General features: G+C 43.4%; 2 protein-coding genes across 4 annotated transcripts in view; one reads left to right on the top strand and one right to left on the bottom strand.

Moving 5' to 3' along the window:
* DNAJC4 (DnaJ heat shock protein family (Hsp40) member C4) overlaps positions 1-7,778 on the bottom strand; it is a 223,041-nt gene extending 215,263 nt beyond the window's left edge. Inside the window, exon 1 of one of the 2 annotated variants that reach the window (XM_068259430.1) lies at positions 7,730-7,778. In XM_068259430.1, coding sequence (XP_068115531.1) covers positions 7,730-7,775 — 46 coding nt within the window. In that variant the 5' untranslated portion in view covers positions 7,776-7,778. Of the gene's footprint in view, positions 1-7,689 lie in introns of both variants that reach the window. The other variant, XM_068259431.1, reaches the window with a different exon arrangement.
* A 473-nt stretch (positions 7,779-8,251) lies between these two features.
* The window catches only part of NUDT22 (nudix hydrolase 22), a 70,007-nt gene continuing 66,013 nt past the window's right edge, over positions 8,252-12,245 (top strand). The window contains exon 1 of one of the 2 annotated variants that reach the window (XM_068259484.1): positions 8,252-8,333. The gene's annotated coding sequence lies outside the window, so the exon portion shown is untranslated. The remainder of the gene's footprint in view (positions 8,334-12,245) is intronic. The other variant, XM_068259485.1, reaches the window with a different exon arrangement.

Genomic DNA, 12,245 nt, shown 5'->3' with positions numbered 1-12,245 from the left:
ATTAATAAATAGATTGAAAAGGATTGGACCAAGTACTGACCCTTGCGGGACCCCCCTGCTAATGGTTTCCCATTTTGAATATGACCCATTTGCCACCACTCTTTACCTTCTGTCCCTTAGCCAGTTCTCTATTCCCAAACATTTTCTCCTAGTCCCTGTATCTCCAGCTTCTGCACCAGGCTATTGTGGGGAACAGTGTCAAAAGCCTTTGCAATGTCCAAGTACACTAAATCTATACCAGTGGTGGAAAACCTAAGGACGTCTCTGTAGGCTTGCATGCTGACCTGTCGCCACCTCTCTATATATATCCTGCACAATATTTTACATTTCTGCCCCTCACAGTCCGGACGGAGACCGAAAGAGAAGCGGCCTGAACACACACAGAGCCTGAAGGACCCTGCTCTGCTCTGTAGGCTCATAAGCGCCTGACTGAAATATACAGATTTTCCTTAAACACTGGGAAACAGGCGCTTATGAGTGTAAGGCTTGACAGGCTATGTCCTCACTCAGTCCCTATGCTCCAATCTATTAATGCGGCTCTGAGCCCAGCCCACGCCTTCAGCTATAGACAAGCCCCCGCGTCAACAGGAAACTTTGTCTCCTGTCTACGGTTGCCCCCAGGTCTTAACGTGCAAGGCATACAAACTGATATCAAGAGGAATAGCCTATTAGAGCCCTAATGAGGCTAGTAACACGGTTCAACAGTTCAGCAGTATCACACAGGTAGATTCAGAGGAATGAAGCAATCAGTGTCGTGTGTCAATAGTAGCAGAGATATCAATTGCAGACTATCCAGTAGCAAGAGAGGGAGCAAGCAATACACAGGCACAGTTTAGGTAATGAGTAAACCAGGTATGATGCAGTTCAGACAAGTCTTCATGCAAAGTTATTCAACGGGTGATGATTGATCTGAGTTATAAAATAGCTCAAGCAGGTTTGCATGCAGTATTATGCAACAGGTAGTAGTTGATGCAAGTTATGACACAGTTCCTTTTAGGCTGCATGCAAAGTTATTCAACAGGTAACAGATGCTCCAGCGGATATGTGACAAAGTTTATGCGAGTCTACATGCACACTATTTAGTTGGCTGATAAAAAAAGTAGTCTTAAGGTGGCCACACACCATACAATTTTTTAAATATCTGTTCAATTTAAGAACTGCAATCAATTTTTCAGACTGATTGTAACATTTCAAAAATCTGAACAATGTACTGCTATCCAATCCTTCAGAGTGGATAAAAGTGGAGGTTACAGGGAAATCCTAGCGAGCCTGTCCGGGAGGCACGGGGGAGAGCCCGTTAACACTCTAAATGCTGTCACTACTGCCGTACTTTGTGAGTAGATTTAATAATAAAATTATTTTTACCAAACGGAATTATGCTATGCGACCTGTGTCTTTTATGAGGTACTGAGATCTATTACATCAACCGGGAGAATGTCACGACCTAAGAACAGGAGAACCCATCTACTGATTAGCAGACCCGTGGACCAGGGGCTGGACACACATAGAGCGATTTATGACCAATCTCACAGTGGGCATAAGAGACGGGTGAGTGCAAATCTTATGGGGTTATGCTGGTTGATGTGATGAACAAGCGGAGCGCTATCTATTTCTACCACAGAGACTTTTTAAGGGGATACCGCTGAACCTTATTATAGAGCTCAGGCACAAAAGAAGTTGTGAAAACTTGATGTAGATCATCGGACATTTTATTGACAGTTCATTGAACTTTTTATGAGATATAAATTCCTTTAACAATTTTAAAAGATTTGATAGTCATCCCATATTGTAGCACTGTCCATTACATTTTACACAGTGTCCAGTAACTAGCAGAGGTCGGTCTAGGCGGCAAGCAAGGAGTATCCAATAACAGGCAAGGTCGGTTCAGGCAGCAGACAAGGATTTCCAGTAATCAAGCAGTGGTTAATCACAACAGACAAAGGTAGTCAAATACAAGCCAAAGTCAATATCCAGAGTATCAATAGCAATTGAGTGCGCACCCATACTGTTGCTTACAGTATGCAGTAAAAATCTGACAGATGATAGATTTTGGACTAATCCACATTTTTTTTTTACTCTACTACTCAAAAGGATTCTCAGGGGGTTTTTTTTTTGGGTTTTTTTTTTCAAAAAGCATTTACTGAACGACAGATGCTCTGTCCAACTGCCAAAATGGAGTGCAAATAAGTAGGTAAGTTGACCAAAATCTTTGTATAGATACCCCATGAGATACCCAACTAGTCCAAAATATCAGCATACTTTGGGGAAAATGTACATCTTATACGTATGAGTACACGTATTTAAAATTTTAAGATTTTTCATGATACTGTAATGGTCCTTTAAAGGAGTACTGTAGGGGAGAAAAAGAAAAAGAGTTGAACTTACCTGGGGCTTTTAATGGTCCCCCGCAGACATTCTGTGCCTGCGCAGCCACTCATTTATGCTCCGGTCCCCGCCTCTGGTTCATTCCAGAATTTGTGACTTTAAAGTTGGAAAATCACTGCGCCTGTGCGGCCACGCCCTCGCTCCCGCTGACGTCACCGGGAGTGCATCGCGCAGGCCCAGCGTACTGCTCCTGGTGACGTCAATGGGAGAAAGGACACGGTCGTGCCGACGCAGTGGTTTTCCGACTTTAAAGTCAGAAATTCCAGAAGTGAACCGGAGGCGGGGCAGGAGCATCTGTGAGTGGCTGCGCGGGCACAGGATGTCTGTGGGGGACCATTAGAAGCCCTGGGTAAGTTCAACTCTTTTTTTCCCCCTTACCCCCTACAGTAGTGTTTTAAAAAAAAGTTTGCACAACAGTAATAACCCCCTGCAAGGGAATATTTTGATCTAAACCCTGTCAATAAAGCTGCAGGCCGTCAGCTTAAAGGACCACTACCGCAAAAAAAAGTAGACAGTTAAAATCTGACAGAACCGACAGGTTTTGGGCCAGTCCATACCCTCATGGGGGATTCTCAGGGTTTTCTTTGTTTTCAACAGCATTTCCTACTTTTTTCGCGATAGTGGTTCTAAATTCACTCCACTACTGAGGGGTTTTTCCCTTTCTGTACCAGAACCATTTTCACCTTTCAGCACTCCATACAGTCTCAATACCTTTATCACTACTTATCACAACGAAATAATCTATATCTTGTTTTTTCGCCACCAATTAGGCTTTCTTTGGTATATATTGCTTAGAATTATTTTATTCTAAATGCATTTTAAGGGGAAAAATATAAGAAAAAAAATGGGAAAAAATTCATTATTTCTCAGTTTTCGGCTATTATAGTTGTAAAATAATACATGCTACTGTAATTAAAACCCACACATTTTTTTGCCCATTTGTCCCAGTCATTAAAACGTTTAAAATATTTTCCTAGTGAAATGTATATCGCCAATATTTTATTTTGAAATAAAGGTGTATTTTTTCAGTTTGGCATCCATCCCTAATTACAAGCCCATAATTTCAAAATAACATTAATACACCATCTAGACATACATATTAACCACTTGAGGACCGCGGAGTTAAACACCCCCCCTAGTGACCGAGCCATTTTTTACTAATTGGGCCACTGCAGCTTTGAGGCCTACCTGCAGGGCCACACAACTCAGCACACAAATGATTTCCCCCCTTCCCCCTTGTTCTCCCCATCAACAGAGCTCTCTGTTGTTGGGGTCTGATCACTCCCCAGTTTGTTGTTTTTTTTTAATAAATATTTGATTAATTTTTGAATAAATTTCACCCTTTTTAAATTTATTTTATATCCCTCCCTCCCCCCGCCAGCCAATCAGCGTGATCGGCTGTCATAGGCTTCAGCCTATGACAGCCAATCACTTTCGTGCCTGCCAGGGGGACAGCGGTGTCACACAGTGGTTACTGCTATTTCTTACTGCTCTCTTCACCAAAGTCCTCCGCTCCGTGGTGGGGGATTTAAACGGGGGAGCCAGCGCTGCACCAAGTGCATCGGGAGAGGAGAGGGAAGCGTCTGGTTTCTTTTTTTTTTTAAAGACTCCCATTAGCTTTAAACTTGATGAAAAACAGGACAAATAGCCAAATAACATTTTAGTTTTTTCTCTACAGTAGTGCTTTTTATTTTTAAACTGGGATTGGTAAAAACTGAGAAATAATGTACTTTTTCATATTTTTCTCCCTATTTTTTTCCATTAAAGAGAATCTGTACTCTAAAATTCTTACAAGAAAAAGCATACCATTCTATTCATTTTGTTCTCCTGGGCCCCTCTGTGCTGTTTCTGCCACTCCCTGCTGCAATCCTGGCTTGTAATTGCCAGTTTTAGGCAGTGTTTACAAACAAAAGACAAGGCTGCTAACCAGAGTGTGATAGGCTCAGAGGAGAGCTTGGAGAGGGTGTGTAAAGCTTCTGCCTATCAAAAGCAGTGCTGCACATTCCACACATTCCAGCCTGAGCCCGACAGAGCCGAAAGAGGAAAGAAGATAAGATTTATTACAGAGACAGTGCAACTAGAAAAGGCTGCAGTAAGACAGACCATATTAGAACAGGTATAGGAACTTACAGGATAGAAGAAATAAGGCTCAAAATTTTGTTACAGAGTCTCTTTAAGATGCATAGAAAACAAAATCTTCCTTGGGAAAAATTACTGCCAAGTGAAAGCCTGGTTTCTCTTGAAAAAAAAAAAAAGATATATGTATCATTTGGGTGTTATAAGCAGGGATAAAGTTTTTGCTGATTAAATAGGGACATAGCTAAAACGTCAAAACTGCTCTGGTCCATAGGGGGAAACCAGTTCTAGATGTAAAGTGGTTAACCTCTTGTCGACTGCGTCACGCCGATGGGCGTGGCGGCAGTCACAGGACCGCCTAACGCCGATTGGTGTAAAGTCCTGGGGCTCTGTTTTGCAGGAGATCGCGCGCAGGCTGCTATTGCCGCTCGGGAGACTGTTAGACGGCATGATCGCCGTCTATTTACATGGTGCAGCGCTGCACTGGGGACCATAATTGGCTGGCTGTGGGGAGGGAGGGAGGCTGGGGATATATTTAAAGAAACAGTTTTTTTTATGAAAAAACAGGAACAATAACATTTATACAAATAAAAATAAACAATGTGGGGGCGATCAGACCCCACCAACAGAGAGCTCTGTTGGTGGGGAGAAAAATCACTTGTGTGCTATGTTGTGCGGCCCTGCAGCTTGACCTTAAAGCTGCAGTGGCCAATTTTACAAAGAAAATGGTCACTAGGGGGGGTTTAGCCCTGCAGTCCTCAAGAGGTTAAAGGGATACTGTAGGAGGGGGGGGGGGGGGGGGGGGGTCGGGGGAAAATGAGCTGAACTTACCCGGGGCTTCTAACGGTCCCCCGCAGACATCCTGTGCCCGCGCAGCCACTCACCGATGCTCCGGCCCCGCCTCCAGTTCACTTCTGGAATTTTCTCGACTTTAAAGTCAGAAAACCACTGCGCCTGCGTTGCCATGTCTGCAATCCCGCTGATGTCACCAGGAGCGTACTGCGCAAACACAGACCATACTGGGCCTGCGCAGTATGCTCCTGGTGACATCAGCGGGATCGAGAACACAGCAACACAGGCGTAGTGGTTTTCAGACTTTAAAGTCTGAAATTCCAGAAGTGAACCGGAGGCGGAGCCAAAGCATCGGTGAGTGGCTGCGCGGGCACAGGATGTCTGCAGGGGACCATTAGAAGCCCCGGGTAAGTTCAACTCATTTTCCCCCGACCTCCCTACAGTGTCCCTTTAAAGTAGACCTGAACTCTTGCACAGGACAAAAGGAAAACATAGAGAAACGCACCCATTATGTATTTAGAGACTTTCACCTAATTCCCCCTCATCTGTATCTAATCTCAAGCTGTAATTTAATCTCTCCCCGTGTTACTGACTGATTTTTAAATTGTGATTTTACAAATTATAACTTGTGATTAGACACAAAATGCTAAACTCTCTAAAGACATACAGTGTGCATTTCTCTATGTTTTCCTTCTGTTCTGTGCAAGAGTTCAGGTCCACTTTAAAGAAAAAGCAACAAACTACTCAATGTTTTACAGAAATCCTCCACTGCACCAACAACACATGTACTATTGTTACCTGTTACCTTGCCCCAATCTCTGACCACTATGTTTAGTCACTCAACTGACTACCCTTTAATTTCTCACACAAAGACATTATTTACATGCCTTAAATGAAACAGTTGTCCAATCACAACACCCTTAACAGCACAAAGCGTTGTGATTGGCCAAATAGTCTGGGCGTGGTTTACAACAACCTATCTAAAGCCTAGCAGTTTGAGAGGGTGCTGTCCACTCAATCACATTAGCGGAATTTCCCTATGAGGTTTTCTGCTTTGACCCCTACAGTAGACCAGATCCTGGAAGGTTTAGACTGGGGTACTGTGCCATCATTACTGCACAATTAATATTGTAGACATAGGTCAAGGCCAAGTAAATATCATGGTGTGTGGCAATCCACAATTTCACAACATATAGTGGAGATGGAGAGGAGTGGACGAGTTGGGAACATGCAATCCCATAGGTACAGACATACATGTCATGGGGAACTGGCAAGGCTATCTACATTATAGGGGTACATGGCTATACACACGATTAACAACTTGCGCAAAGTTCAAAAATGGCTCAAAGATCAGCTGCTAAAGTCAAGTTCTTCAAATGAAGCTTATGATTCAATATATATAATAGACATAGAGGGTGTGATACCAATGGAGTCCGAGGACCTTCCAAGGAGACAACAAACAAGACAGGGACACCAGGAGCCACTGATAGTGTAGCACATTGAGGGTATAGGACACTCAACAACAGTATGTGCATAATACTCACAACAATAGGTTGCAAGACCGGCAACCACAGTGTAATAGCTGGTGAGGAAAGCCCATCCTCACTCGGGTTCTTTAGTTTAGTATTGACAATGTAGGTTGATATCAAGGAAAAGAAAAAGGGGTTTAAGGATTCCAAGGAGCCAACATACACAGCCAACACACAGAGCTGAGGGGGTTGGCGTGGGATATTATTGGGAGGGAGGAGGCGCCCCAAGATGTGATGTGTGAAGCAGGGAGCTCACTGCTTGCAAAATACTAGTCTTGAGACACTTTTGTTATTTGATTTGAGGAAGCAGACTGTGATCCGCGAAACATGTTATCATTCAAGTGTCTGGTTTCTATTAAACATTTTATTAGTCTATTTGGCTACCCCCTTCTTTTAGAGGTAGGCTTATTTATTTATGTTTTATGGAGCTGGCCTGTCCACACATCACATCTTGGGGCGTCTCTTCCCTCCCAGCAACATGTATAATTTTCCAACACTGCTCAATCTCAACAAATTGTCACAAGAATGTAATAGGTTAATAACATTCTAAGACAGAACCAGGTTATAAGGCTTTAATGCATAGATTCAGAGTCCCCCTTTAACAAGAATTCCCTAGCTGTCATTAGCCTATTGAAAGACCAATCAGTGATGAATTGCCAGATCATGCAAAGACCTAAAACTGTAATTAATTAAACATGTATTCAAATAAACAATCCATAAAACAAACAAACAAAAACAAAGGGCAATAATTCACAGACAGACCATGGACCCACAAGTTTCATAACCCTTTTTACAAGTGCTGTTGCTGCTGTATTAGCTAAGTCCAGTCTGCCCTACCGATTTGCAATCTGCATCATCAGGAGCAATAAACCAGAGGATAAATTGATGTAGCAATGTATAAACTTACCAACTACCAACTAATATGTGAGCAAATTCCTTTCACCCACCATGGCTATCCAACACAGACTTCCTGTTTTGGAGTTTGAAGGGCATGACATCACTTCCGCCCTCAATCGAAAAGATCAACCATTTCAATTTATGGCATAGTTAACTTAAATTATCGCAATTAAAATAAAACTCACGCTAAGTCTAAATCCTTGCACACAAAGTAAAGAAATGATTTGTAAACATCACCAGCATTCATCTCCCCAGTTTAATATTCTGTTGTTTTTGTATACTATTTATTGAAATAATGAGCATATTTGATGAACGTTTTGTGATGGTATATTACTCAGAAAAAGCTCAACCACTAGATGGAAGCATTATACCATGTTTGCTAGCTGCTGTATATGTATTAATGCGGCACACGACAGCAAAATATTTGACTGGATGTATTTAGTATAATGTGAAATAAACGCTGCTGCTGTTTTGTCTCAAATCAATTATTTACTGCCTTTGAAATGATACTTAATAAATTAGCCTTGCCCTTAGTTGAGATGGGGATATTTTACACCAATGGCGGAAGTTATGTCACTCTCTTCCTGCTCTGACACGGGAAGTCTGTGTTGAATAGGCATGGTGGTTGAAAGGGTTTTGCTCACACGCTAGGTGGTAAGTTTATAAATTACTGCATCACGTTAACTACCTTCCGCTCCCCTTGCTGGCGTGTTTATGAAAAGGTTTACGAGACTTGTGGGTCCATGGTCTGTGGACCCTGATGCGAGTTATTGCCCTTTTGTTTGCCCTCCCTGAGTGGGAGAGATTAGTGAGTGGTGTTTCAAGAGGCTAACAGCTGCTGAAGGATTTGCGATAATGGAGAACTTTAGATCTATGCGATAAGACCGTATATAAGCTGGGTATCATAGCTCCCAACTGTCCCTTTTTCGAAGGGACAGTCCCTTTTTGGGAGCCCAGTCCCTCTTTCCTCCTCATTTGTCCCTTTCAGGACTTTGTCCCTCTTTCTATATATATATATATATATATATATATATATATATATATATATATATATATATATATATATATATATATATATATATATATATATATATATATATATTAAAAAAAGTGTGTTTGTTTGACTCTCAACTTTATCCCCATCATTTAAATCGAAGTAAAATGAAGGAAAATGAACCAGGATAGAAAGGACCAGTGTGGTTTGAATTTCAAAACATATTTTTCTCATGAAATTTTTATCGTAGGCGTGACTAGGGGTGTGATGTAGGTGTGGCATGGGTGTGGCTTAAGTGTCCCTCTTTCTCATCTCAAAAAGTTGGGAGGTATGTGGGTATGTATATTTGTTATGGGAGCAAAAATGACTATGACTATATTTTTATTAAAAGAGGAAGACATAGCTACTCTTGTTTCCAATATAAACTTAGACTTCAGTCTTTGACATTTTCAGCTAATGAGCGGTGGTTAAAGTACACCAGTGATTTTCAACAGAGAGAAAGTTATATACTTACCTTGGCTTCCAACGTCCTTTTTGACACCTCAGTTTCAGCACTTGGGCCCTCTGGAAGTTGTGGCTTGTATCTGTCCATGAATGAGAGTGGCCCCACTGCACAGGATACCTCATGTCTACACAGTAGCACAGAACCGCTTGGTATTTTTTGCCGAGCCCAAGTGGCTCTGTGCTACAGCGCAGGCGCTATGCGTCCATGTGTACTGCAGTCCTGCCCTGCTCATTCTCGGACTGGAGCTCAGCCACACACACCTTGCCAAGCCCTTGTCAAAGAGGTTTGGTGGGTCCCAGCGCTGGGTGGTAGAGAAAAGTGGGACCGGGGGAGCCTCTGGATTATCCAGAGGCTTCCTTCTACTATGGTAAGTATATTAATGGGGCACTTATTGATGCTAGTCTACTTTAGGGGACCCAGCAGGAAACCTCATAGAGAAATTCAGCTGACGTGATTGGGTGGACCTTCTCAAATTGCTAGGTTTCCAATAGCAAACTACGCCTACACTATTTGTCCAATCACAACACTTTGTGCTGTGATTGAAGAACTGTTCCCTTTGAGGTTTCCTGCTGGGTGCCCTATGGACTAGTGCCCACTTTTTTTCCTACACGTACACTTTAACTTTGTAATGTATTTGCTAGTGTACAGCAGTGTTCTCCCCAGAGCCTATTACCCGGGCGGAGCACCCACCTGATCTATGTTCCCGCCCGGCTGCTGTGATTGGCCGCTGTCTGCATCATAAATTCTTTCCTCTGCACTGTAGACATGACGACTTGGAACGCAAGCAGACACACTATCTCCGCCCTCCTCCTCAGCTCTTTCCTTCCTATCAGCAGCGTGGAAGAGCGGGGAAATCTCATAGCGGAGAGAGGAACAGGCAGACCGCGGGAACTTTCAGCTGCAGTCCGCATTGAAAAGAATGTGCGGTTTGAATTATCTTTTGGTGAGTCGCTCCCGCTTAGAGATGGGAAGTTCGGATCTTTTCAATGATTCGGATGATTCGAATCGGAGGACTTTCCCTGCGGTAGACAGAGAAGGGGAGGGGGGTGGACACACAGATGGGCAGAGGAGGAACGAGCAGAAATGTTTGCTTGCACACAATACCCACATGCTGCAATCATATGCTTTACATATATTTCACCTATATGGTCAGCTGTATACTTTAAATGCAAACCTCGCACAGTGAAAGAAAGCATTCCCAGAAGTGAAGTGCAGCTGTTTAGAGCAGAGTGCAGGAGGATGATATTGCACTGCAATCACAGTGCCTGCCCTGTCATTCTAGCCCAGTACTGTCTGCAAAGTTACTGAGCTGTGCTGAGCTGAGCCAAAAGCTTCCAATTTGTTCACTGCACAACTACGGAACAGACAGCCTATAATGCACAGCACATTATAGCCAGTATGTGTGCTCTACACATATCTGGCAGTGGCACCGATGTCCCCTCTCTCTCATCTACCTGTCCCACTCCCTGTGCAAGGCTGCGTCCCCTTCAACAGAGCGATCCTTCTCCGCTCTGCTTCCAGGACCCCGCTGCCTGCTGAGGGGGGCATGCCACTGCTGGCCCCGCCCCCTTTGCGATCCGAATCACTCATTTTGATGATTCGGATGATTCGACTCACAAAAAAGATTCGGATCAAAGATCATGATCATCGTTCATGATCCGGACAACTCTACTCCCGCTGACTACTACAGTGGACAGACGCTCTTCTCTTCCTCTCCGTCAGAGCAGCATGTACAAGGCCCCCTTCCCCAGGTCCTTCAGTTTGCAAGACTGTTCAGAGACATCAAAGAAGTGTGGCACATTAACATATCAACATGTGCCTTTATTCTGGAGCATTCAGTGAGAGAGATAAGTGGTTTACAGAGGCTGTAAATTAAAAGAACCTGGTACAGCCTTCACTCTGCCTCCTGTCTCTGCACTTTATCACAAACTGACACATGGTTTGCGTGCTATTAACCCCAAATTGTTCAGTTCCATCACTGTGATATCCAGCTTTCAGTATGGGCAAATTAATGGCACAAAGTTTAGTTCAGCGTTTTACATCAAGTTTAGCCTTTTTTTTTGTCCAGCAGTTTAGGTTGAGAAAGACATCCATCCATTGAGTTCAGACAGAATACTTGTATGTTCACAAATCACTGTGCTGTACAGAACAACTGTAGTGAGAGGTATAAGCCTGGCAGCCTCGCTGAGCCTCTGCCTATAATACTTTTAGCCATAGCCCCTGAACAAGCATGCAGCAGATCAGGTGTTTTTGGCATTTTTGTCAGATCTGACAAGATTAGCTGCATGCCTGTTTCTTGTCTGATTGAGACACTACTGCAGCCAAGTAGATCAGCAGGGCTGCCATGCAATGTGTATTGTTTAAAAGGAAATAAATATGGCAGCCTCCATATTCTTCTCACTTCAGTTCCCCTTTAAACTAGCATGGCTTTTGCAAAGTCTTCGCTGGAGTTCTCACCACTCATGTCGCCTGCCAGTGTGATCAGCTTTAAGTCAGCACTCCTCTGCAACTAGAGTATGTGCAGCAGCAGGAGTAACATACATTGCATGCAGGGAGTGGTGAATGTCAGGTCATATATGTGATGATGGGGCTATGGCACTAAGGCCCCATTCACACTAAGGTGCTTTTCAGGGAATTCTTAGAGCTTTGCTGAACACCAGCGAACAGAGAATTGCTATGACAAAGTTGCCCTATGGTGGCATTCACACTACAGTTGCGATTTGTATGAAAATCACAAATGCACTGCATACAGCATTTTGTGAGCATTCGCAATGCGATTTTTATTTCTTGAACAAGTTATCGTCCCACCCAGTAGCACTCAGTGTGATGCTGACCTCTCCCCAGCCAGTGTGATTCCCCAGCCAGTGTGACCCCCGCTCTCCTTTCAGCGTTTCCTTACTTTCTGACCCAGCAGCACCCTGCGTAACCTTACTTCCCCACCCGGCTACTTTTTCATGTCACCCGGCTGGAAAATATTTCTGGGGAGAACACTGCAGTGTTAATAATAACAAATGACTTAGTTAAAATAAAAGATGCAGCTTTGAGGCTCTGTTCCCACTTGAGCCGA

This window comes from Hyperolius riggenbachi, chromosome 11 (genome assembly GCF_040937935.1).
Source record: "Hyperolius riggenbachi isolate aHypRig1 chromosome 11, aHypRig1.pri, whole genome shotgun sequence".
NCBI classification, from domain to species: domain Eukaryota; kingdom Metazoa; phylum Chordata; class Amphibia; order Anura; family Hyperoliidae; genus Hyperolius; species Hyperolius riggenbachi.
The sequence above is the reverse complement of the archived record's forward strand: the minus strand, read 5'-3'. Positions and strand labels throughout refer to the sequence as shown.